Here is a 27,769-nt window from a genome sequence, read left to right as displayed (position 1 = left end):
GCGCATCAGGTGGGGGTCCCTGCAGGGAGCTTAGGCCGGGGTCCCCGACCGCCGTTCCGAGGACCAGTGTGGGGCCAGGGGGTGCTTTCTAGTGGGCCGCCTCAGTTCCCTGCCGCGGTAAAAATGCGGCTTAAATGGAGAGCCGCATGAAGAAAGGCGCGTATAAAAGCGCAGCGCCGATCAATGCGACTCGCATGTAGAGGCTCGGAGGAAAGCGTCGCATGTAGAAAGGTGTAGATGAACCCGTAAATGAACGTGCTTGACGCCGGTCCTTGGTGCCAAAAAGGTTGGAGACCACTGGGTTAGGGGACACGGCTGGTGGGGACACCTACACCCCCCAGTCTGACCCTGCACCCCCCAGTCTGACCCTGCTCACATGTCATTATCCCGGGCTACCCTGGTGCCCACTTAAATAAGGCTCAACAGTCCAAAAAAGGAAAAAATGTGGTCCTCCAAGTCACAGCATTAAAATTCATAAAAACACAATAATAACAGAATAAGTTACTTGGAATTTTAATGCTTTTAATGCTGGAGGACCACATTTTTCCCTTTTTTCCTGACTGTTGCTTGAATGTAACAAACTGTGATTGCTTAGTAAAAGTGCCTGTATTAGAAAACCAAGAGGAAATGCTGCGCAGGGTTGTGCAGAGTTCTGAATTGCAGTTTGGTACTCAGAGACATGAGGAGGAGATGGTGCTGAGGTGTGAGGATGCGAGTGGCAGAGAGATGCTCAGCCAGCTGCCTGGGGTCGGAGGGTGATACTGTGGGATGTGTTACCAGTGTCCAGCCCCCTCCCTCAGGCTGAGAGCGTAGGGTGGATGGGTGGGGGGGGAGTTATGACGTGGGACTTGCCTTATAAAAACCCTCCGATGGGAGCAGGTGCATAGAACACATTTCCTAAAGAGTAGCCATGCCGACCCCAAACATCTCTGGATCTGCAGGGAAGAGCTTTCGGAGGGCTGTGTCTGAACTGGACCCTAAACAGGCTGAAGCCATTCTGGTGAGTCCAACACTGCGGCAAGCGAACAAACTTAACCTACTGACTTTTTATTCATTTGGCCCCAACTTGCCTGGGTCTGCAGGCTGTGCCAGGCTATATTTAAACAGTTGCACATTTCTAGAAAGCAAACTATATTGCACAGCCCCCAGCTATATACTAAGCACGTAATCAGAGACTTAGGGTGTTATTGCTAATGCATCAAGACACTTGGGCGCTGGGTTATTGCAATTAACAACAAGCACAAATGTGATTTATGGTAACATTGGATAAGGCTATACTGCGAAAAAAACATGCTTTGCTAGTGAAAAAGGGAAATATCATTTCATGGAAGTTAAGAAAGGATTTTAGGAGTTAGGGCTGAAGACAGAAGTGTGTGTTTGATTATAGAGCCAGAAGTCACAGACAAGCGAAATGCTATAACAATTGAGTAGAAGAGCCCTAATGAGTTTAATTATCTTAACTAAAGCGTCACAATGGCTCCATACAGTGATTGGCTAAATGGGAGCTGTTAGACCTAAGCTGGCAAGGTATTTGGGGGGGGGGGGGGGTGATTATAAACTAACAGTACTATAACTAACTAGTCACAGGCCACTGCACGGATATTATACTATTAGTATACAGGTACAGGATCCCTTATCCGGAAACCCGTTATCCAGAAAGTTCAGAATTACGGAAAGGCCATCTCCCATAGACTCCATTATAAGCAAATAGTTCTAATTTTTAAAAATGATTTCCTTTTCCTCTGTAATAATAAAACAGTACCATGTACATGATCCCAACTAAGATATAATTACCCCTTATTGGAGGCAGAACAGCCCTATTGGGTTTATTTAATGGTTAAATGATTCCCTTTTCTCTGTAATAATAAAACAGTACCTGTACTTGATCCCAACTAAGATATAATTACCCCTTATTGGGGGCAGAACAGCCCTATTGGGTTTATTTAATGGTTAAATGATTCCCTTTTCTCTGTAATAATAAAACAGTAACTGTACTTGATCCCAACTAAGATATAATTACCCCTTATTGGGGGCAGAACAGCCCTATTGGGTTTATTTAATGGTTAAATGATTCCCTTTTCCCTGTAATAATAAAACGGTACCTGTACTTGATCCCAACTAAGATATAATTACCCCTTATTGGGGCAGAACAACCCAACTAAGATATAATGAATCCTTATTGGAGGCAGAACAACCCTTATTGGATTTATTCAATATTTAAATGATTTTTAGCAGACTTAAGTTATGGAGATCGAAATTACGGAAAGATCCCTTATTCCCCAGGTCCCGAGTATTCTGGATAACAGGTCCCATACCTGTACTGTATAAAAGGGAATTTAGAGGTTAGCTTATGGTTGAGAAATATATTGTGAGACAATTCCAGAACATAAAGCACTTGGGCCGGCCAATACAGTGTAGCAATATAAATAAAGGAACCCAAGAGAGCCAGTGTGTAACTAAGGCATGGAGAGAAGATTACAGATCAGAGAACTAGTACCATACCCAGAAGCAGCCCATTCACTTCTCTTACCCAAATTACCCATTTTAACCACCAAATTCCCACCTCACACCCTTTTTATATGCCGTCCTTATTTGGGTTGGAAAGGCCTCTACTTTATTAACAAATATAGAAAATAATTGACATTATGAAATAAATTACAGTACAGTTATGGGATCCCTTATCCGGAAACCCCTTATCCAGAAAGTTGCAAATTACGGAAAGGTCATCTCCCATAGACTCCATTATACAACAATAATTTAGTAGCTTCTACTTGATCCCAACTAAAATATATTAATCCTTATTGGGGGCAAAATAAGCCTGTTGGGTTTATTCAATGTTATTATGATTTTTAGACTTAAGTTATGGAGATCCAAATTACAGAAAGATTCCTTATCCAGAAAACCACAGGTCCTGAGCATTCTGGATAACAGGTCACATACCTGTAATATATATATTACAGGTATGCAAGTGTCAATTAATTTCTGCTCCCGTGTGTACTGAACGCATTATATCAGCACAATGTTTCCATGCACCTAAAATGTAGCATCTGTAGATTCAGTGACCAGTACAGGTATGGGATCTATTATCCAGAATGCTTGGGACCTGAGGTTTTCTTGTTTTTTCCTATTAGATATCTAATTTGGATCGCCTTACTGCTTTAAAACCCAGTGGGGGCAAATAGAAGTTTTAGAAACAATTCTAGTCTTCCTTCCCAGAATTCCCTCTGCCTGAGTCTACAAAATTAGAAAGGAAACATTAAATAAACCCAATAGGGCTGTTCTGCCCCCAATAAGGGGTAATTATATCTTAGTTGGGATCAAGTACAGGTACTGTTTTATTATTACAGAGAAAAGGGAAATGTATACATTAATAAATACATTAGAATTATTTGCTATGGTAAGTGAGCTTAGTGTTATTAGATACTTTCTGGATACTGAGTTTCCATATAAAGTATCTCATACTTCTATTTCCACTTCCATTACTGGATATGCATACATGAAAATGTCCTTTTTGGGCAATAACGTGATCCCTTATCCCAAAACATATTATCTATAAAGTTCTAAATTACAGGAGAGCCATTTCCCATAGAGTTCATTTCAAGCAAATAATTTGAATTGATAAAAATGATTCCCCTATTGGGTTTATTTAATGGTTAAATGATTCCCTTTTCTCTGTAATAATAAAACAGTACCTGTACTTGATCCCAACTAAGATATAATTACCCCTTATTGGGGGCAGAACAGCCCTATTGGGTTTATTTAATGGTTAAATGATTCCCTTTTCTCTGTAATAATAAAACAGTACCTGTACTTGATCCCAACTAAGATATAATTACCCCTTATTGGGGGCAGAACAGCCCTATTGGGTTTATTTAATGGTTAAATGATTCCCTTTTCTCTGTAATAATAAAACAGTACCTGTACTTGATCCAAACAAAGATATAATTAATTTTTATTGGAAACAAAACAATCCTATTGGGTTTATTAAATGTTTAATTGATTATTTTACCAGACTTAAGGTATAGTAAGCGTTCCAAGCATTCCAGATACAATTTCAGGTATTTAGTGAGAACATTTGCCGTAAAATACACCAATAAATTTGATTCACTGGTTAGAAATATTCAGTAGAGATTATTAGTTTCATTTTTTTTTTAAGATAAAAAGGAGTCAAAATACAAGTAAAATGTTGTAAAATTATAAAAAGTATATTTTAAAATTGGTTGCCCCCGGGCAGTATTTTCTTGGCCCAGTGGGTGAAAATTATACTTGATACCAGTGTTATAAATAAAGATAACAGATACAGGAAGGCTGAATTTATTTCCCTAGATAAGAAGACACACGGAGCAGCTACTTGTCACAGTTGACAATTGCCTCTGCTATACCTGTATTTTATAACAGGGAATACATTAATAATATAATAATAATATATATATATATATATGGAAATTGAAGCAACCTGTAGCACTATATATGGCTGAATATGCAGCTCTGTGTGAGTTTATGTAATTAGGTGATTTTGAATGCTGTGAAGATAAACTGATGGCAACTGGATAAGTGGTCTGATAAATAAAAGCCAAAAACCATAAATGAAAAAGGATAGAAAGGGTTAAACACTTCTCAAACAATTGGATCTCGGTTGCAATAATGAATCCCATTTGAGTGGCGCAATAATGTACAAACCTTATATTCATCTACTCAGCGAGAGAGCAGAAAATATGAATTTATATTTGGAAATAGGAAGATTATTTGTTTTAGTACCGGTATGGGATCCCTTATCCGGAAACCCATTATCCAGAAAGTTCCAAATTATGGAAAGGCCATCTCCATCTGGGTTTATTCAATATTTAAATGCTTTCTAGCAATCCAAAATACGGAAAGATCACTTATCCGGAAAACCCCAGGTCCCGAGCATTCCGGATAACAGATCCCATACCTGTGTCGTGGTGGTGACTAAGGACCTGCATTTTTAAACAATTATAAGGGTGTTATATTTCGTTTTTCTTTGTATTATACACTGTTAAAGTGAGGTTTGTTACAGACCAAGTTAGACCTAAGGAGCCTTTTCTAGTCCTCACTTTAGGACACATATCTGACATATCCAAAACATTAGAAGGTGAAAAAGCAAATATCTGGGCCCAGGGTCAGTTTGGGCTGCCGGGGCACCGGGAAAAAAACCTGGTGGCCCCAGCGGCTCAGACCCGATCCCCGCAGGGCACTATACCGAGCCACTGGTCTCCCTGCCTCCTCCCCCAACATACTGACCATAAGTTTAATTTAGGCGCGCTCAGGGGAGGGGTTGAATGGGTGGGGGGGACCCTGCGGGTGTTGGGGTCCATTGGGCGGTGCAGTGGCCCCTGAGGCAGAAGCCCCTGTGGGCCCTGCACCCCCCCAGTTGAACCCTAACTGGGCCCCACAGCAAATTAAATGTAGGGACCCCAAAACATTGGTTATTAAAACTGCTCATTATTTAGGGCCTCACTGGGCTATCTACACCCACAAGACCCCACAACCGCAGGGTGTGCTTCCTCTGTAGTTATACCCCCTGAGCCCAAATTATTACCCAAATAAAAAATCAAATTTAAAAAATAAATAAATAAGCAATATGCCAGTCACTTGTAAATGTAACTGCTATTGAAAGCATTGAAGCTATTGAACGCAGTGCAGACACAGCTAGTTCTGACTTCTTTCAACAATGTTGAAGACGTTATCTCTTGGCGGTTGCTGCACTGTTTAAAAGTCAGAACCAGCAGGGCGGAGAACAGAAAGGAACACAGACACAACTTTACACGACTGACACTTTTTTTTACTAAAAGTATTTTGGAAAGTTGCTTAGAATTACATTTTCTTTTATTGAGCAAACTGTTATTTTGGGTTTACATCCCCGTTAACTATATGTGAATGGCTTATGTTTATTGCCAGTGAATCCTTTCCTGCTTCTTTACTCGCCATATTTTTCTCTTCCACAGTCTCCCCGGTTCCTGGGCCGGAGGCAAAGTCTGATAGAAGATGCTCGCAAGGAGCGGGAAGTGGCGGCAGCAGCTGCTGAGGTCGCAGAATGTGCCGAATCAATGGTGTTTGAGGAAAAGGACGGCAAAGCCATCATCAGTCTGCTCTTCTCCCTCAAGGGCAGCAAACCTTCCTCTTTATCCCGCACGCTTAAAGTGTTTGAGGTAGGGTCAATAAATTCCTACGGCACAAACACAGGTGGTGGGGAAAATGGTACATTCCATGTCGGTGACACCTACATTGCATTACTAGATATAATATTGTGTAAATATTATTGCTAACATTGGTTACATGCATGTTATTGCATTTGCGGGGGCTCATTGTCTGCATGTGGGTGCAAACTACTTAGGAAAAATGTTGGCTGTCATGTTTTTCCCACAATGCAGCAGTTTTTTCTCTAGTATTCTAGCTAGATTGTCTGAAATTTCAAGAAGTAATTAACTCAAATTGTTTCTGCTGCTCTACCAGGGTTGGACTGGCAATCTGTGGGTTCTGGCAAATGCCAGAGGGGCTGCTGTAAGGTGCCATAGGCAGTAACTATTTATTGGGCTGGGGGGGCTGTTTGGGCCCCTGGGTACTTGAAATGCCAGGGCCTATTTTGAATCCCAGTCAAGGCCTTAACCCTACTATCCCCTTCTTCCACATGTAACCCCCCCCCCCATGCTGTTTTATAAGTACGTTAAGGTTTTAAAAGCCACCGTGTTGTTGTAGCAGATGATCAGAATGAAAGAAAAGACCGGTACAGGTATGGGACCTGTTATCCAGAATGCTCGGGACCTGGGGTTTTCCAGATAAGGGATCTTTCTGTAATTTGGATCTCCATAACTTAAGTCTTCTAAAAATCATTTGAATATTAAATAAACCCAATAGGGCTGTCAGAACAAGGACCGCATTGACTTGTTGATGTGGCTCCTTCCCCTGACGATCCGTATACAAAACCCTAGGGCTAAACTATCAGATTAACATGATATCTCCCCCTCGGGGTAGGAATAGCACATAAACAAAGGTGTACAGGTATGGGATCCCTTATCGGGAAAACCCTTATCCAGAAAGCTCCGGATTACGGAAAGCCTGTCTCCCATAGACTCCATTTTTAATCAAATAATTCAGAATTTTAAAACTGATTTCCTTTTTCTCTGTAATAATAAAACAGTACCTGTACTTGATCCCAACTAAGATATAATTACCCCTTATTGGGGGCAGAACAGCCCTATTGGGTTTATTTAATGGTTAAATGATTCCATTTTCTCTGTAGTAATAAAACAGTACCTGTACTTGATCCCAACTAAGATATAATTACCCCTTATTGGGGGCAGAACAGTCCTATTGGGTTTATTTAATGGTTAAATGATTCCCCTTTCTCTGTAATAATAAAACAGTACCTGTACTTGATCCCAACTAAGATATAATTACCCCTTATTGGGGGCAGAACAGTCCTATTGGGTTTATTTAATGGTTAAATGATTCCATTTTCTCTGTAGTAATAAAACAGTACCTGTACTTGATCCCAACTAAGATATAATTACCCCTTATTGGGGGCAGAACAGCCCTATTGGGTTTATTTAATGGTTAAATGATTCCATTTTCTCTGTAGTAATAAAACAGTACCTTGTATTTGATCCCAACTAAGATATAAATAATCCTTATTGGATGCAAAACAATCCTATTGGGTTTGATTAATGTTTTATTGATTTTTTAGCAGACTTAAGGTATGGAGATCCAAATTACAGAAAGAACTCTTATCCTGAATACCCTTGATCCTGAGCATTCTGGATAACGGGTCCTATACCTGTACTGGAATTACCACCTGCTTTCGGGAAATGCTGTGGGTTACCAATACACATGCAACTCACTTGCACATGATAAATTGCACATTAATGCCACCATCATTGCTATGGCACAAATGGTCTCATATGCCAGTTAAGTACACTAATGGGTGTACAAGTTACCAGTGCTTTTTTTTAAAATCATGTGCAAGTTTGTGGTGTGCTGGTTGTTTTCTCATCAAATAACCCGGAACCCTATAATGTAGCATCTACATTGTGAAGCATGCAAAGGGTTAATGAATACAGTCTCAGAATGCAGTTTGGTATTTGAGATGTAAAGCCCAAACGGATGATAGGGAGGTTATCTGGGCATCTGTTTATATCTAGAAGTTTAAGGAGGACTGACATAGGAAAAGGTTCAGCTACAGGCCCCCCAGGGCATCATTACATTGGGAGTTACAGTTTATGCTGCATTGTCGGAGATAACGTAACCTTACAGAATGTCATGTCGCTTTACACTAAAGACAACATTTAGATGACGGTACCATAAAGTAGAGGGTCTTAAGACCAGATATTTGTTTGGAGGATTCCCTGTGGCTTTGGGTCATTATTCTTTTTGGTTACGTGACTGTATTAAGAGAAGAGGGGACCAATGGCAATGAATGAAAGCTGGGGGCACCAAGTGGGGTTGGGAAATGGTATAACCCAGGGGTGATCAAATTGTATTCTTGTTAAAACAGCAACCCCACCCCAAAACAAGCCCTGCTTGGTCAGATTAACTAACCAGGTGTATTATTTGAAATAACTTTATAAATATTTATTCAGTCACAACCTTTGATCCACATGCCAAGGTAAAACTCTTCAAGGTATGTAATGTAATTTAGTATGGGGGGTGGTTTTCTTTGACTTAATTTGTCTAAAGGGGTGGTTCATCCCTTTAGTATGTTACTGAATGGCCAGTTCTAAGCAACGTTTCAATTGGTCTTCATTATTTAATTTTTTATAGTTTTTGAATTATTTGCCTTCTTCTTCAAACTCAAACGGGGGTCACTGACCTCGGCAGCCAAAAACTATTACTCTGTGAAACTACATAGTTACATAGGGTTGAAAAAAGACCAGTGTCCATCAAGTTCAACCCATCCAAGTAAACCCAGCACACCTAACCCACACCTACCAATCTATACACACATACATACACTATATATACAACCACTAGTACTAACTGTAGATATTAGTATCACAATAGCCTTGGATATTCTGATTGTTCAAGAACTCATCCAGGCCCCTCTTAAAGGCATTAACAGAATCTGCCATTACCACATCACTAGGAAGGGCATTCCATAACCTCACTGCCCTCACCGTGAAAAACCACCCACGCTGCTTCAAATGGAAGCTCCTTTCCTCTAATCTAAAGGGGTGACCTCTGGTGCGCTGATTGTTTTTATGGGAAAAAAGAACATCCCCCAACTGCCTATAATCCCCTCTAATGTACTTGTACAGAGTAATCATGTCCCCTCGCAAGCGCCTCTTTTCCAGAGAAAACAACCCCAACCTTGACAGTCTAAACTCATAGCTTAAATCTTCCATCCCCTTTACCAGTTTAGTTGCACGTCTCTGCACTCTCTCCAGCTCATTAATATCCTTCTTAAGGACTGGAGCCCAAAACTGCACTGCATACTCAAGGTGAGGCCTTACCAGGGACCTATAAAGGGGCAAAATTATGTTCTCATCCCTTGAGTCAATGTTCTTTTTTATACAAGACAGCACTTTATTTGCTTTAGTAGCCACAGAATGACACTGCCTGGCATTAGACAACTTGTTATCAACAAAAACCCCTAGATCCTTCTCCATTAAGGAAACCCCCAACACACTACCATTCAGTAGATAGTTTGCGTTTATATTATTTCTACCAAAGTGCATAACTTTGCACTTATCAACATTGAACCTCATTTTCCAGTTTGCTGCCCAGTTATCTAATTTTGTCAAATCGCTCTGCAAAGCGGCAGCATCCTGCATGGAACTTATAGTTTTGCACAATTTAGTGTCATCAGCAAAAATAGAAACAGTACTGTCTATGCCCACCTCCAGGTCATTAATAAACAAGTTAAAAAGCAAAGGCCCAAGGACTGACCCCTGCGGTACTCCACTAACCACACTGGTCCAATTAGAAAATGTTCCATTTACAACCACTCTTTGTACTCTATCCTTCAGCCAGTTCTCTATCCAATTACAAATATTATGTTCTAGGCCAATATTCCTTAATTTGATCATTAACCTTCTGTGAGGTACTGTATCAAACGCTTTAGCAAAGTCCAAGTAGATGACATCAACTGCCATTCCAGCATCGAGGTTCCTGCTCACCTCCTCATAAAAGGCGACTAAATTAGTCTGGCAAGATCTGTTACGCATAAAACCATGCTGGCACAAACTAATAGTATTGTGAACTGCAATGTATTCAAGTACCCTATCCCTTATTACCCCTTCCAAAAGTTTTCCTACTACTGATGTCAGACTAACAGGCCTATAGTTTTCAGGCTGAGAACGGGATCCCTTTTTAAATAACGGCACCACATTAGCAATCCGCCAGTCTCTTGGCACCATGCCAGACCTCAATGAATCCTGAAAAATTAAGTGAAGAGGCTTGGCAATCACAGCGCTCAGCTCATTTAATACCCTGGGATGAATCCCATCCGGCCCTGGACCTTGGTTTACCTTTACATGTTCAAGTCTCTTTTGAATTTCCTCCCGAGTGACCCATGCGTCAGTAGCTAAATTACTAGAACTGGGCATATTACAAGGGAAGCCTTCATTAGCTGGCTCCTCAGATGTATAGACAGATGAAAAATAAGAGTTCAAAATTTCAGCTTTTTCCCCGTTCTCATCAACCAACGTACCCCCCCCCCCCCCGTGATAATAAAGTTCCCACCCCTTCTTGCTTCATTTTTTTACTATTCACATAATTAAAAAATAATTTAGGATTCTTTTTACTCCTAGCTGCAATATCCCTTTCCATTTCTATTTTAGCTTGCTTGATAGCTTTTTTGCATGCTTTATTTGCTTCCTTGTACCTGATGAAAGTTTCCGCTGTCCCAGCTAACTTGAATGCCCTAAAAGCACATTTTTTCTTACCAACCTCGACAATAACACTTTTATTCAGCCATAAAGGTTTTGCTTTGCGATGCCTCTCCTTGCTTACAAGGGGGATATACTGTTGTGTATACCTACAAAGCAATGTTTTAAAGATGTTCCATTTTCCTTCTGTGTCTAACCCCATGAAAAGCCTTTCCTAGTTGACACATTGCAGAGATGCCCTTATACTGGCAAAGTCTGCACGTCTAAATTGAGCGTATTAGTTACTCCCTTATAGCGCTGTCTCTGCAGCATTATCTCAAAGGAGACCATGTTGTGATCACTGTTCCCCAAATGCTCACCCACACAAATGTTAGAGATGAGTTCATTATTATTAGAAATCACCAGGTCCAAAATAGCGTCATTCCTAGTGGGTTCTTGAACTGCCTGAAATAAAAAGTTGTCATTTAGCATATTTACAAACCTACTAGCTTTTTCTGACTTAGCCACCCCATTACTCCAGTCAATGTCCGGATAATTAAAGTCCCCCATAACAACAACTTGACCTAGTTTTGAAGCCTCCTCCATTTGCAACAATAGCTGGGCCTCATCCCCCTCATCTATACGGGGTGGTTTATAGCATACACCAATGATCATTTTCTTTGTGACCTTCAGCCCTACAGAAATTTCTACCCAAAGAGATTCGACGTTTTCATTGGTAATGTCTTTATTACATGGCTTTAAGTCTGACTTTACGTAAAGACAAACCCCTCCACCCTTTTTAATCTCTCTGTCCCTCCTAAAAAGTGTATAACCATTTAAATTCGCAGCCCAGTCGCATTTATCATCCCACCAGGTCTCAGTGATACCTATTAAATCATAATTTTCAATACATGCAATAGCTTGCAGCTCCCCTAATTTACCCGACAAGCTACGCGCATTAGCCAGCATGCAGCGGAGATTTTTACTTCTCCCTCTGATGTTTACATTAGCTAAGGGAGAATTAGAGCTAAGGCAATTTTGAGACTGCTTTCCTTGTAACGGAAGCTCCTTATCTGATAAACTATATGCCCCCCTCACTCCTCCCCCACAACCCTTTGCTAGTCCCCCTACCCCGTCTACACTAATTTTCCCATGGAATTCTAGCTCACCCACCCCCCCTTGTCTAGTTTAAACACTCCTCCAACCTCTTAACCATTCTCTCCCCTAGCACAGCAGACCCCCTTCCATTGAGGTGCAATCCGTCAGGGCTGTATAGATTGTACCCCAAGGAAAAGTCAGCCCAGTGCTCTAGGAACCCAAACCCTTCCTTCCTACACCAAGACTTTAGCCACGCATTTAGCTCCCTAAGCTCCCGCTGTCTCCCTAAACTTGCACGTGGCACCGGCAAAATTTCCGAAAAAATGACATTGGAGGACCTTTGCCTAATCTTAGAGCCTAGATCCCTGAACTCACTCTTTAAAGTCCCCCACCTACCGTTCATTTTGTCGTTAGTACCGATATGTACCAAGACAGCCGGGTCATGCCCAGCCCCTCCCAATAATGTGTCAACCCGATCAACCACATGCCGAACCCTGGCACCAGGAAGACAGCAAACTGTCCGGTTGAAGCGATCCGCTTGACAGATTACCCTGTCCACTTTCCTAATGATCAAATCCCCTATAACCACCATCTGTTTAGGCCTAGCTCTGCTCTCCTCCCCACCACTACTAGTGAAACTGGTCTCCCGGCTGTTAGAGAGATCAGCCTCACCTAGAACCGCCAATCCAGAGTTCACACTCCCATCTTCTTCACACAATCTGGCAAATCTGTTGGGATGCGCAAACCCTGGAGCAGCCTCCCTTTTCCTTTTCCCCACACTAGATTTTCTAACTGTCACCCAGCTTACTGCCCTATCATCCTTTTGCTGTTCCCCTCCCCCCCTACTATCTGACCCCACTAGCTCTTGTTCAGTTAACAAGAGACCCCTCTCAAGATTGTTGATTGAACGCAGTGTTGCAACGTGTTCCTCTAGGACTCTAACGCGAGCCTCTAAAGTGGCAATTCGCTCACATCCACAACAGAGGTATGCACTTTGGAACTGTTGTTCCACAACTGCATACATGTGGCAGGCTGTGCACTGTGTCAGACCTTCAATGTTGCTACAACTCATTCTCCCAGTTACAAGAACAGTTAAACAAACAAAAAAAAAAAGGTGTAAGGACTTGTAGTAAATACCTTGTTTTACCTTGTTTTTAACTCCCTTAGTGTTTAACTCCCTGAGTTTATAACTCCACTTACAGAGCCCCCACTAACTCCCTGAGTTTATAACTCCACTTACAGAACCCCCACTAACTCCCTGAGTTTATAACTCCACTTACAGAACCCCCACTTAAAGAGCAATCACTTACAGAGCACCTATCACCAGAGCAAGCTCCACTAGAGTGCCTGTGGTTCTATTTATGCAGTCTGTAAAGGTGAACTAATCAAACCCCACCCTCCTCAAGCTGAGGGTAATTACAAGGGAATGTAACCTGCTGTAAGCCTATGGATCCCACAAACTTTGTAAATTAGCTCCAAAAACAACAATTACTTATGAACAAAATAAATAAAACCCAACAGTTAAAAAAACACAATGGTTTTGATAAAGTTAGTAAAGAATACTTATCCCTTTTTAGTTGAAATGAAAGCAAGTTGATTCAACCAGCCACCAGCCTGTTAGTAACAGTTTTATTGTTATTGTTACTTTTTAGTACTTATTTTTCTATTCAAGTCCTCCCCTATGCATATACCAGTCTCTCATTCAAACCACACCCTGGTTGCTAAGGTGATATGGATCCTAGCAACCAAACTCCAAACTGGAGAGCTGCTTTTCAAACCAAATTGTGCTTGGCAATTGGGGGTCTATTTACTTTAGGTACAGTGAAAGCCTACTTATGGAGCCCGTACTTCCTTAAGTAAAAGTCTAAGGGTTCTTACACGTGAACTTGATGCGTTCTACCTGCAGTCGGTGCTTTCCTGCAGCGCAGCGAGTACAGACTGAGACAAAAGATTGGGCTGCAATAACTCCATATGCTCCATGGCATGCATGCCAAATCCACCGCAGGGGAGCGAATGAGCAAATGCTTGCGTGTTAGATCCCTAAGTCATTCATTTTTGGTTTTAAAGGAACAGTAACACTAAAAAATGAAAGAGCTTTAAAGTAATAAAAATATAATGCACTGTTGCCCTGCACTGGTAAAACTGGTGTGTTTGCTACAGTAACACTACTATAATTTATATAATAAGCTGCTGTGTAGCCCCGGGGGCAGCCATTCAAGCTGGAAAAAAGGAGAAAAGGCACAGGTTACATAGCAGATAACAGATAAGTTCTGTAGAATACAATAGTGTTTTATCTGTTATCTGCTATGTGCCTCTGCCTTTTCTCCTATGAATGGCTGCCCCCGGGGCTACATAGCAGCTTATTTATATAAATTATAGTAGACTTTCTGAAGTAAACACACAACCTTTACCAGTGCAGGGCAGCAGCACATTATAGTTTAGTTACTTTTATACACTCTCATTTTTTGGTGTTACTGTTCCTTTAAGGCAGTGCAAGGTGTGTAGAATGGGGCATGTAAATACAGGTATGGGATCTGTTATCCCAGTTATCCAGAAAGTTCAAATTTACAGAAAGGCCATCTCTCACGGACTCCATTTTAATCAAATGATTCAAAATTATAAAACAGATTTCCTTTTTCTCTGTCATAATAAAACAGTAAGGAAATTACATAAGTCTGTGTGAAAAGTTCAAAGCCAATCCTGCTGAAGTTCATGGACTTCCCACAAATCCTTTTAGTTCAAAACAATCAAGAAAAACTTCAGCGCCGTTGGCTAAGGGAAAAAAAAATAATATATATAGGGGCTGATTTATAAGTCCGAATTGGACTTATAAAAGTCAGATTAGGAAAAATTTGTATCAAATACGAAAATTGCGTGAAAAATCACATCGTTGTCGTACGAAAATATTGTGGTACGATCCGAAAGTGCCAAAACGTATCCGAACGATTGTAAACGATGCAAAAAACTTTCTGACTTTGAACCTTCAGTGCACAGGACTCAATGGCACTCTGCAGCTCCAACCCGGCCCAAGGAAAGTCTTCCATAGGGCTCAATGGCACTCTGCAGCTCCAACCCGGCCCAAGGAAAGTCTCCCATAGGGCTCAATGGCACTCTGCAGCTCCAACCCGGCCCAAGGAAAGTCTCCCATAGGGCTCAATGGCACTCTGCAGCTCCAACCTGGCCCAAGGAAAGTCTCCCATAGGGCTCAATGGCACTCTGCAGCTCCAACCCGGCCCAAGGAAAGTCTCCCATAGGGCTCAATGGCACTCTGCAGCTCCAACCTGGCCCAATGAAAGTCTCCCATAGGGCTCAATGGCACTCTGCAGCTCCAACCCGGCCCAAGGAAAGTCTCCCATAGAGCTCAATGGCACTCTGCAGCTCCAACCCGGCCCAAGGAAAGTCTCCCATAGGGCTCAATGGCACTCTGCAGCTCCAACCCGGCCCAAGGAAAGTCTCCCATAGGGCTCAATGGCACTCTGCAGCTCCAACCCGGCCCAAGGAAAGTCTTCCATAGGGCTCAATGGCACTCTGCAGCTCCAACCCGGCCCAAGGAAAGTCTCCCATAGGGCTCAATGGCACCCTGCAGCTCCAACCCGGCCCAAGGAAAGTCTCCCATAGGGCTCAATGGCACTCTGCAGCTCCAACCTGGCCCAAGGAAAGTCTCCCATAGGGCTCAATGGCACTCTGCAGCTCCAACCCGGCCCAAGGAAAGCCCCACATAGGGCTCAATGGCACTCTGCAGCTCTAACCCGGCCCAAGGAAAGTCTCCCATAGGGCTCAATGGCACTCTGCAGCTCCAACCTGGCCCAAGGAAAGTCTCCCATAGGGCTCAATGGCACTCTGCAGCTCCAACCCGGCCCAAGGAAAGCCCCACATAGGGCTCAATGGCACTCTGCAGCTCCAACCCGGCCCAAGGAAAGTCTCCCATAGGGCTCAATGGCACTCTGCAGCTCCAACCCGGCCCAAGGAAAGCCTCCCATAGGGCTCAATGGCACTCTGCAGCTCCAACCTGGCCCAAGGAAAGTCTCCCATAGGGCTCAATGGCACTCTGCAGCTCCAACCCGGCCCAAGGAAAGTCTCCCATAGGGCTCAATGGCACTCTGCAGCTCCAACCCGGCCCAAGGAAAGCCTCCCATAGGGCTCAATGGCACTCTGCAGCTCCAACCCGGCCCAAGGAAAGTCTCCCATAGGGCTCAATGGCACTCTGCAGCTCCAACCCGGCCCAAGGAAAGTCTCCCATAGGGCTCAATGGCACTCTGCAGCTCCAACCTGGCCCAAGGAAAGCCTCCCATAGGACTCAATGGCACTCTGCAGCTCCAACCCGGCCCAAGGAAAGTCTCCCATAGGCTCAATGGCACTCTGCAGCTCCAACCTGGCCCAAGGAAAGTCTCCCATAGGGCTCAATGGCACTCTGCAGCTCCAACCCGGCCCAAGGAAAGTCTCCCATAGGGCTCAATGGCACTCTGCAGCTCCAACCCGGCCCAAGGAAAGTCTCCCATAGGGCTCAATGGCACTCTGCAGCTCCAACCCGGCCCAAGGAAAGTCTCCCAAAGTCACGATACCGAAGCTTGAATGAATCTGAAACTTTCGTACTGGTTGCAACAAATACGATTTAATCGCACAAATTGTCGCAAAGTACAAAAAAGTTGCGGAAATTAATGGAAAACAAACGCAGAAAATAAGCACAGTTCTAAAACTTAAAAAATACATAATATATAATACGAATTTTTAGCATTCGGACACAATCGTACTTTAATGAATAGGCCCCATAGTGTAGTGGTTTCTCTTATCAACACACCCTTTTGTGAGACAATATATAATTATACAAGTGATCACACGTACGGAAGAGCACAAGGGTCACCAAAAAAAAATTAAAAAAAATTCTGCTGAATTCTGACTTTATAAAGAGTCAGATTTTTTTTCCATTTCTACAAAACCACCTGTTAAAACTCATAATTTTGACTTTCTAAAGTCGTAATTATGGGATTAAAAGTCATAATTCAACAGAATTTTTTTTTTTTGGTGGCCCCACTGCTCTTCCGTAGTAAAAGAGATCAAATTTTTAAAACAAAAAACTCCAAAAACGATACACAAATCCCTTATCTGGGGTGGTTTTATAAAGGATAAAATGACACCCAATGCAAAAGAAAACTATTACAGGTATTGGACCCCTTATCCGGAAACCCGTATCCAGAAAGCTCCAAATTACGGAATGCCCGTCTCCCATAGACTCCATTTTAATCAAATAATTCAGAATTTTAAAACCGATTTCCTTTTTCTCTGTAGTAATAAAACAGTACCTTGCAATTGATCCCAACTAAGATATAAATAATCCTTATTGGATGCAAAACAATCCTATTGGGTTTAATTAATGTTTTATTGATTTTTTTAGCAGACTTAAGGTATGGAGATCCCAATTACGGAAAGACCCCTTATCCGGAATACTCTTGGTCCTGAGCATTCTGGATAATGGGTCCTATACCTGTACCTAAATTAGAAAGAGATCGGCTCTTGTTGAACTATAACTCTCCCACTAGTTCCAATGCACAGATGTAGGTGGGTACTCACAAACCCCTACCAGTCTTCAAGCTGCTCCAAAGTGCCTAACGTGTTTCAGCTGGAGGGCTTCCTCAGAGGCGTGATTTGCTATGCGCCCTGCTGCTTATTTATTCTAAAAGTAGGTCCGTGTTTGCATCCTATTCCGGCTTAATGTGATTAATATGTTTATATTTAAATGTTTATTTTTATATATGCTGTGAAGCAGCCAGAATAGGATGCACACCCGGACTTACTTTTAGAATAAATAAGGAGCAGGGCCCATAGCAAATCACGCCTCTGAGGAAGCGAACTTTTAGCAGCTTGAGGACTGGTAGGAGTCGAGGATCAGGACGCTGTAGTTTTAAAACCTTTTGAGTGCCACGAGATTGCTTTTAATCCTGTAAGTGCAATATATGTTTTATACTTTTTTAAAATAAAGGATTTTTCCTGCTCGTTATATGATTTTAGTAAGAACTATTATGCTCATGTGATTCTAATGTGATGAGCCTACACCAAATTAGGGGTTTGTGAGTAGTGATGAGCGAATCTGTCCCATTTCGCTTTGCCATAAAATTTGCGAAACGGCAAGAAAATTCACAAAACGCATTTGTCGCACAATTTTTTGTCGTCCGTGTCTTTTTTGCCACTCGCATCTATTTTCTGTAGCCCGAGCCTATTTTTTTTGTTGCCTGCACTTTTTTTTTACACGACCGCGCCCTATTTGCCCTAAAATTACGTGTAACGAATTTTTCCATGGCAAATTTTCAGGGAAGTTTTGCGAAACAATTCACCAATGGCGAAATGCGGAAATTCGCTGCAAATCCATGCCTGGCGAAAGAATACGCTCATCACTATTTGTGAGTACCCACCTACATCTGTGCACTATAACTAGTGGGAAAGTTATAGATTAATACTAAGAACCCTTCTCTTTCTAATTTAAGTAATAGTTTTCTTTTGCACTGAGTGCCATTCTTCTCCTTTATAAACCAATGGATTTGTATATTGTTTTTGAAGTTTTTTGGTTTCAAAGATTTGATCTGTTTTCTACTGATCACTCGTATACAGGTAACTATATATTGGATCACAAAGGTTGTATTGTTAAGAGAAAAAACTAAACTATATGTATATATATTTTGCTGTTTCTATCCCTTAGCAGATACCAGTAGAGACTAGTGATGAGCGAATTTTTTCGCCAGGCATGGATTTTCAGCGAATTTCCGCATTTCACCATTGGCGAATTGTTTCACGAAACTTCAGCGAAAATTCGGCAGGGAAAAATTCACTGTGCGTCAAAGAATTTCAGCGAGCATCAAATTGGGCGTGGTCGCGTCAAAATCAAGCGCAGACGAGTCAAAAAAAGCGCAGGCGACAAAAAAAGACACGGGCAACAAAAAAATCGTGCAACAAATGCGTTTCGTGAATTTTCTTGCTGTTTTGCGAATTTTATGGCGAAGCGTAACGGGACAGATTCGCTCATCACTAGTAGATACAGACCGACTAACAGACACAGGTGATATTTAACTCTTTCCTGTGCTGTATATCTATATTACTACACCCTCCCCGCTCCCAGAGGCCCTTGGCTTGCCTGGCTGGGCCGGTAAAAATGATCTGAGATGCTAATGTTATTAATAGGGAAAAAGGTTACAAAAATAGGAAAGCAGAAAGGGTGGGGCCCCTATGGTGGATAGATGGGCCCCCTGTACTGGAGACGCTGTGTGTTCTGAGAAGCTCTGTGCTGCGTCCCTGTCTGGGAGATGTTCTGTACTGTGCCCTCTGGCTTTCCTAGGGAGGCAGACAGCTGTAATATAATTTCCCTGTGTTTGTGCCAGCTCTTTGCTGCTTTCCCTACTCCCATAATCTGATCAGCGCTGTCACATTAGGGATAATGCATTAATATGAAGATACTGCCACATGCATGGGGCAGCAACCAAACCGGCTACATTAACCCTTCTGTACCCAGCACTGCAACCAAATGCTAAAATTCCTCATGTCAGGTAACAATATCGTTTTTAAATTATTTGCCTAGCTTTTCTCTTTTCATCTGGCAATTTAAAATTGCTAACTGGTTGCCAGGGTCACTGGCCCTAGCAACCAAAAAAATGTTGCTTTGTGATGCTACAATTGCACAACAAACCCATGGACCCATTTCACTCACAAAACTTCATTAAATCTTCCTATGGGAAGTGTGGCTGCTAAAAGCATTAACCCTTTACCCAAGTCACCCAAGTAACTAAACCCATTATTCCTTAGCTGTAGCAACATTGAATATAAATAGCATTCCTAGCAACTATATTAAAGATTACATCAAGCAGCAACTTAATGCATTAACACAATGGTGTTATGACTTTTCCTATTCCACTGATCCCTTCAACCAAACTTATGCTAGGAGCCCCTTTCAAGGTTACAGACATAGGAGAACCACATTCTATCAGTCATTCAGCCATATCTACAAATCTCGAATCTCTCTAAATCTCTTAAGGCATATGGCATATCTGGCTCATTATCCACCAGAACCCAGATCTACAGATTTTATATTGTATTGTTTCTTTGCAAACTGCTTGTCGCCATGCCTGAAAACAGTGGCCAGTAATACTCTTTAAAACTGGGCTTCAAGAAGTATCAAGTATCTCTAGTAGGCATTCTACCTAAATCTCACACCAGTGTCAGACTTGGATGCCAAGGTCCCACCAGAAAACCTTTCTTCATGGGTCCACTCTCCAAACCATTTTCCTCCTACCCTCACTGAACCTCTTTATTCTACTGTCTCTCTTTTTTTTTTACATACTATAATATATCCTTCCATATATTTAGCCTCTTTGTCCCCATATAGTAATAGGGAATGACTATGAAATCGGCCAACTGGTAAGCAGCAGAAGGACTCACCGACACCAGTGCCCACCAGGAGTTTTTATATGTCCAACTGGGCCAGTCCAACACTGTCTCACCCTGATCAGCTTTCTATCTGGTCCCCTTATACAGGTCTGCTTCTTAATCCAGACTAATATTTCTTTAAGCAGCATGGAATCTAATACATTAATTGTTCCCTAAGCACCGCAGGATCTTAATGAATGAACCCTTTCCTTAGAAGGACTACCCAAACTGAATTTTGTTTCTTTGCATAATTGGTGAAAGTGTTATTCTAAACCACTTTCCAATATTAATGAAAGGGAGAAAGCTTCTAAAGCTGTTTCTGCAGAATAAATATATTGTTCTATGTGACACTAATGTGGCAAATCTATTGGCAGTAAAATGCCAAAATGACTTTCCTTCTCCTTTATGCCATGTTGGGAACTGTAGGTAATGCAGGGCTGAAGGGGGTTTGTTAAAGACAAATATTTGACAAAAGGAATCATACAGTCATTTAGTAGTGGCACTGACACCTTTAGACCCAAAAGCAGGTTTTTGAATATGACTTTTGCATTTGTCACCCCTTCCCCCAGACATTTGAAGCCAAAATCCAGCACCTGGAGACAAGACCCGGGAGAAGGTCTGTGGGGACAGCCGGGGAGCTGGAATACTTTGTGCGCTGCGAGGTGCATCATTCCGACCTGAGCACCCTAATGAGCTCTGTCAGGAGAGTGTGTGAGGATGTGAGGAGCACTCGGGAGGACAAAGGTAAGCTAGCAAGGAACCAAGCGTTTATTAAAGAGAAAGGTACTTCCTTGGTGCATTCTATCAGATCATACACTCACAAGGGGTATTACTCATAGGTGCCTGCACCCAGTGTACAAGACTTCCCTACCCACTTGAGTCCCTACAATATACCCCACACTAGGGTTGTCACCTTTCTCTTTCCATAACAGGTAGGGGGCAGGGTGGTGACATCAGAGGGGCAGGAAATTAGGGGGGGTTAAATCAGGGGGTGGATAAAGTAGGAATGTGATGTCAGGGCTGATACGATGATTAGCTGCGTCATTCAAGGGAGTCCTGTCTGGATTTTCTAATTTGGAAAACTGGGCAAGCAGTTTTGGCCTGGGCAGCTCTTATGAAAACCAGAGTTGTCCAGGTCAAAACCAGATAGGTGGCAACCTTACCCCGCATTAAGTCTATAAATCAATTGGTGGTGCGATTGCTCCCGGGCCCGCACCCCCTAGGGACCCCCCCAGAAACCACATTTCAACAGATTTCTTTCAATTGTGCAGGTACCTCTGGTAAGAAAATTCACATCTGTAGGGGTGGGGTTTGTGTACTCATCCTGCACTTGGGTTACTTACTGTACATATCTAACTCTCCTAGAATGTTCTATAGCAGGAGATACCTGCCGCTAGCTTCACCTCATTCCTGGGGACCCTTACCTTCAGCTTCACTAAGCCAGGCGATACACCTATGGGTGGGCGATATCAGGTGAATTTAGGCTAACTAGATCGTTTGGCCCTGGGGCCAAACAATTGAATTAGAACGCTGGTAATAGGCGCAGTCGGTTTGACTAAATCCGATGAAATTTTTTAACCTGCCCGATTGATATCTGGCAGATCTCAGGCCAGATGTCAGTCGGGCAGGCCTGATGTTTGTGCCCCTACACGGGCTGATAAGGTGCCAAATCGGTCTAAGGTACCCATATTGGCAGCTAGGATCGGCCCGTGTATGGGGACCTTTAGAAACAGTATGGCTACCTTCCTGCCCTCTGGGCACAGATACACTGCCACACAGTAGGCATGGATGACTCTTTACATTCCCTACACTTTTTTAAGGAGTCAAAGCTAAGTGTGAGCAGACGAATACCCATGTCTCCTTTGCTTTATTATGAGCCATGCAGTGGGGAGCCAACAGTAGGTAATAGAATTCTGTCTTTGCAGTTCACTGGTTTCCAACTAAAATCGCTGACTTGGACAAATGTCACCACTTAGTCACAAAATTCGATCCGGACCTGGATTTAGAGCACCCGGTAAGTGAGAGACATCAGAAGACCATATACTGTATATTAGTAGTTAGACAGTAAAACCCCAAGGCCTGGCCGGTGTTGGGCCAGTCTACAGTTTTATGTTCATCTTTCCCTGGAGCCTGTACAGGTATGGGACCCGTTATCCAGAATGCTTGGGACCTGGGGTTTTCTGGATTAGGGGTCTTTCCGTAATTTGGATCTCCTACCTTAAGTTTGCTAAAAAAAAATATTTAAACACTAATTAAATCAACTAGGATTGTTTTGGCTCCAGTAAGGATTAATTGTTAGCATCAAGTACAAGGTACTGTTTTATTATTACAGAGAAAAAGGAATCATTTAACCATTAAATAAACCCAATAGGGCTGTTCTGCCCCCAATAAGGGGTAATTATATCTTTGTTGGGATCAAGTACAGGTACTGTTTTATTATTACAGAGAAAAGGGAATCATTTAACCATTAAATAAACCCAATAGGGCTGTTCTGCCCCAATAAGGGGTAATTATATCTTAGTTGGGATCAAGTACAGGTACTGTTTTATTATTACAGAGAAAAGGGAATCATTTAACCATTAAATAAACCCAATAGGGCTGTTCTGCCCCAATAAGGTGTAACCAGCCAACAGCACGGCTAGATAGGCCTTGAGCATGGGGTACACGTGACTCAATCCTTCAGGATGGGCCTTCGCTATGTGGAAGTAACCAAACGGAGCTATGGTGTAGTGCAACTACAACCCACTTTAGCTGTGTGCAGTGCAGAATAACAAATGGGCACCAGAAGGTTCTTGCAGTTTAACAGTAGAACTGGTTTATTTTCAGCAACAAGCAACTTGCAGGGTTATGCAATATACTCACACACATCAGTTAGCATAGCTTTCTCTGAGGACAGCACAGAGAGGGTGCACACCCGCTCCTCCCAACTCCCCTTGAGCCAGGCAGGATCAGTGCCACCGGTTCAGTTGCTCACTCTGTGGAACAGCTAGCTGGATACCACACTCCTCAGGCCCCACGGCAACTTTGGATCAGGGTTCAATCTACCTGCCTCCTAGGTCTAAACCGTGGCCCTACACTAAGGCAACAATGCCTGTCTGGAAGGGTACTCCCACAGCTACTTTCCTCTGAGCCAAACTGCTCGTGCTCTCTTCCCTCACTATCTCACATTCCTAGAAAGGGCTCCACAAAACTTGCTATCTAACTGGTCCTCATTCACGGGGTCCCTGTCCCCGACTTCACCAGAGTGGCTGACCACACTCTGGGGCACATGGCTTTACTGGGGCCTAGTTCCTTGCCTCCAGCACAGTGCTCCTTCCCCTGTGAACACAGGCAGCCAAAGAGGCAGACCCACCCCCCTGCTAAACACTATATCAGAGTGCCAAGGGAGTGGTCTCCCTGTTAACCAATAATCACACATATGAACTCAAAACTGATACATGGGTCTTTGCCCAGTAACAGCACAAAACCAGGAAGCTGCAGGTTTTAAAGCCATAGGGACTAGTTAACCCTATGGATCCCTACAAAGGGGTAATTATATCTTAGTTGGGATCAAGTACAAGGTACTGTTTTATTATTACAGAGAAAAGGGAATCATTTAACCATTAAATAAACCCAATAGGGCTGTTCTGCCCCCAATAAGGGGTAATTATATCTTAGTTGGGATCAAGTACAAGGTACTGTTTTATTATTACAGAGAAAAGGGAATCATTTAACCATTAAATAAACCCAATAGGGCTGTTCTGCCCCAATAAGGGGTAATTATATCTTAGTTGGGATCAAGTACAAGGTACTGTTTTATTATTACAGAGAAAAGGGAATCATTTAACCATTAAATAAACCCAATAGGGCTGTTCTGCCCCAATAAGGGGTAATTATATCTTAGTTGGGATCAAGTACAGGTACTGTTTTATTATTACAGAGAAAAGGGAATCATTTAACCATTAAATAAACCCAATAGGGCTGTTCTGCCCCAATAAGGGGTAATTATATCTTAGTTGGGATCAAGTACAGGTACTGTTTTATTATTACAGAGAAAAGGGAATCATTTAACCATTAAATAAACCCAATAGGGCTGTTCTGCCCCCAATAAGGGGTAATTATATCTTAGTTGGGATCAAGTACAGGTACTGTTTTATTATTACAGAGAAAATGGAATCATTTAACCATTAAATAAACCCAATAGGGCTGTTCTGCCCCCAATAAGGGGTAATTATATCTTAGTTGGGATCAAGTACAGGTACTGTTTTATTATTACAGAGAAAAAGGAAATCATTTTTAAAAATGTGAATTATTTGCTTATAATGGAGTCTATGGGAGATGGCCTTTCCGTAATTCAGAACTTTCTGGATAATGGGTTTCCGGATAAGGTGTCTGATATCTGTACTGTGATGTCGCATCTGGTTTAATGAAGGAATAAAGGCATCTACTTGAAGTCATCATTATAGCACTCCAGTACAGGGCCGGAACTAGGGGTAGGCAGAAGAGGCAGCTGCCTAGGGCGCAACGATTTAGGGGCGCCAGGCAGGAGCCTCTCCTGCCTACCCCTAGTGCTAATGTGTCATTGCCTCTGCCGTTTGTCATTAGCGGAGGTGGGCGGAGTTGGCCGACCAGGTTGCCTAGGGCACCCGGGCGGCTTGGCCCGCCCCTGCTCCAGTATATAAATAAAAGGTTATACTCATAATGATAGGGTTGCCCATAGTGTGGGTGGGAAGCCTCGGTCAGCATAACAAATGAGGGTGAGTAAAGACGACTTTACTACTTTACTAATAAGGAACCCACACTGTTCTTTCCCCACAGGGCTTTTCAGACCAAGAATATCGAAAGAGGAGGAAGATGATAGCAGACATAGCATTCAACTACAGACAGTAAGGCAATGAGGAAAAAAAGGGATATTTAAAGGAAAACTATAGCTAAAGTACATATTACTCCTTTGACAAAGAGCGTGCTGTTATATTTATGGGTTTGTAGGATGTAAAATACTGTATCTAAAGTTCCCTGTGTTGGTGCAATGTGGGTTCTTTTGCACTAGAAACACTATGGGGTATGTTTCTTTAGTAGATCTGAAAGTCACAAGATGAAACTTATTCACAAATAATGTTAATATTTGTTTACTGAGAAGCCCCTGATAATGAGCTGCTCAAAGGCCCCTGGCAGGGGAGGAGGGACTAAAACATTGATGTTACAAATTGTAACAACTTCTCCACAGCTTACAGGCAGCATGCAGGAACTACATAACCCAAAATGCATTGCACTGTGATTTTCCTTTCCTTATTGACATCACTGTGCTCATTTAGGTGTTCTTAGGTGTATACTGTTCCCTCTAACTCCCATTTCCTCTCAATAACTGGCATTTGCTTCTTACAGTGGTGACCCCATCCCGCGAGTGGAATACCTGCCTGAAGAGATTGCAACATGGTAAGTTGAGAAAAGCTCCGCCCCCCAACCCTGGCACTAGCACATCACAGCTAGACATATGGGGACCCCACAGGGTTTAGGGTTCCCCACAACTTGGGAGATAAGACATTTTATATAACTACAGGTATGGGATCTGTTATCTGGAATGCTCGGGACCTGGGGTTTTCCGGATAAGGGATCTTTGCGTAATTTGGATCTCCATAACTGGTCTGCTAAAAATCATTTAAATATTGAATAAACCCCAAATAGGCTTGTTTTGCCTCCAATAAGCATTAATTATATCTTAGTTGGGATCAAGTACAGGTACTGTTTTATTATTACAGAGAAAAGGGAATCATTTAACCATTAAATAAACCCAATAGGGCTGTTCTGCCCCCAATAAGGAGTAATTATATCTTAGTTGGGATCAAGTACAGGTACTGTTTTATTATTACAGAGAAAAGGGAATCATTTAACCAATAAATAAACCCAATAGGGCTGTTCTGCCCCCAATAAGGGGTAATTATATCTTAGTTGGGATCAAGTACAGGTACTGTTTTATTATTACAGAGAAAAGGGAATCATTTAACCAATAAATAAACCCAATAGGACTGTTCTGCCCCCAATAAGGGGTAATTATATCTTAGTTGGGATCAAGTACAGGTACTGTTTTATTATTACAGAGAAAAGGGAATCATTTAACCATTAAATAAACCCAATAGGGCTGTTCTGCCCCCAATAAGGGGTAATTATATCTTAGTTGGGATCAAGTACAGGTACTGTTTTATAATTATGGAGAAAAATGAAATCATTTTTCAAAAATTAGAATTATTTGCTTATAATGGAGTCTATGGGAGATGTCTATGGGGCCTTTCCATAAATTGGAACCTTCTGGATAATGGGTTTCCGGATAAGGGGTCCGATACCTGTATATGGTGAAACTGCTTATCAGTCAGTGCCCCACTGAGTCCCCTATACCACTCCCCCCCCACCCCCTGAGCAGTCTCAGCTTCTACTGTATAACCTTGAATGTATTAACAGATCCCTATGCTCCTATTGGCAGGAAGGAGGTGTATTCTACCCTCAGGAGCCTGTACCCAACCCACGCTTGTAAGGAACACCTGGAGGCCTTCCAGCTGCTGGAGGCACATTGTGGTTACAGTGAGGACAATATCCCACAGCTTCAGGATGTATCCAGCTTCCTAAAAGGTAACAGAGGGATTGAGCCTAAAGTGGAATTGGCTTTGTATTTAACTAAAAAATAAAATGTTAAGAAAGAATCTCAGTCTTTTAACTTTCAAACATACATTTATTACAAACTCCCAAAGGTTTTTAAACTTATTGGTCAGGTAGCTGCAATTAAAGAAATATCTATCTGTCTATCTATCTATCTATCAATATATATTTCTCTGCCCTGGGGGTTCTAAAACCATGTAGCAGAAGCCAGCGGCTGAGTAGGCCTGTGAAGAAGCATGGCAGGCTGATATGTGCTACATTGCTGCACAAGACACAACCAGCAGTGCAGAAAGGAACAGACAGATACTGCTTTCAATAGCAATTAGGATTACAAATATTATTAAAAGCAATGAAGCATTCCCAGGAATGTATATAGGAAAGTCACTTACAACTGCATCTGCTTTAATCAGGCAATATTTTATTACAGGGTTTATATCCCCTTTAAAGAGACACTGATGCACAACTGCTGAGCTTCTATCACACAGAACATGTTTTATGCTTCCTGTAATGTTCCCACATCTTATTAAGGGAAAAAAAATGTATCAGCCTTACTAACCAAATAGCAATTTAACTTTTTATGTGCCATAAATAGTAGAATCTGTAGTGCTGGTACGCAAGTTACCCAGAGTCGGCACTAGGTATCCTAAGTATCTGGGTTCCACATTGTTCAGATTTTGAGTTGCCAGGTTTGTAGGAAATCACCAGCTCAGAAAGGGTTAAATAGCAAACCCAGCTCCCATAAAAAGATAAGCAGGATTTTGGTTTATAAGGACTATGTTGGCGCTTTATAAATAAATGTTAATAATAAT

The 27,769-nt window shown here is 42.2% G+C and overlaps 1 protein-coding gene across 1 annotated transcript in view; it reads left to right on the top strand.

Moving 5' to 3' along the window:
• Nucleotides 1–905: 905 nt before the first annotated feature.
• Nucleotides 906–27,769, top strand: part of th (tyrosine hydroxylase) — a 37,898-nt gene continuing 11,034 nt past the window's right edge. Inside the window, exons 1-7 of the mRNA XM_031900524.1 lie at nucleotides 906–1,000; nucleotides 5,967–6,170; nucleotides 20,900–21,074; nucleotides 22,256–22,344; nucleotides 25,128–25,195; nucleotides 25,695–25,745; nucleotides 26,788–26,933. Coding sequence (XP_031756384.1) covers nucleotides 911–1,000; nucleotides 5,967–6,170; nucleotides 20,900–21,074; nucleotides 22,256–22,344; nucleotides 25,128–25,195; nucleotides 25,695–25,745; nucleotides 26,788–26,933 — 823 coding nt within the window. The 5' untranslated portion in view covers nucleotides 906–910. The remainder of the gene's footprint in view (nucleotides 1,001–5,966; nucleotides 6,171–20,899; nucleotides 21,075–22,255; nucleotides 22,345–25,127; nucleotides 25,196–25,694; nucleotides 25,746–26,787; nucleotides 26,934–27,769) is intronic.

This window comes from Xenopus tropicalis, chromosome 4 (genome assembly GCF_000004195.4).
Source record: "Xenopus tropicalis strain Nigerian chromosome 4, UCB_Xtro_10.0, whole genome shotgun sequence".
Classification (NCBI taxonomy): Eukaryota; Metazoa; Chordata; class Amphibia; order Anura; family Pipidae; genus Xenopus; species Xenopus tropicalis.
The sequence above is the reverse complement of the archived record's forward strand: the minus strand, read 5'-3'. Positions and strand labels throughout refer to the sequence as shown.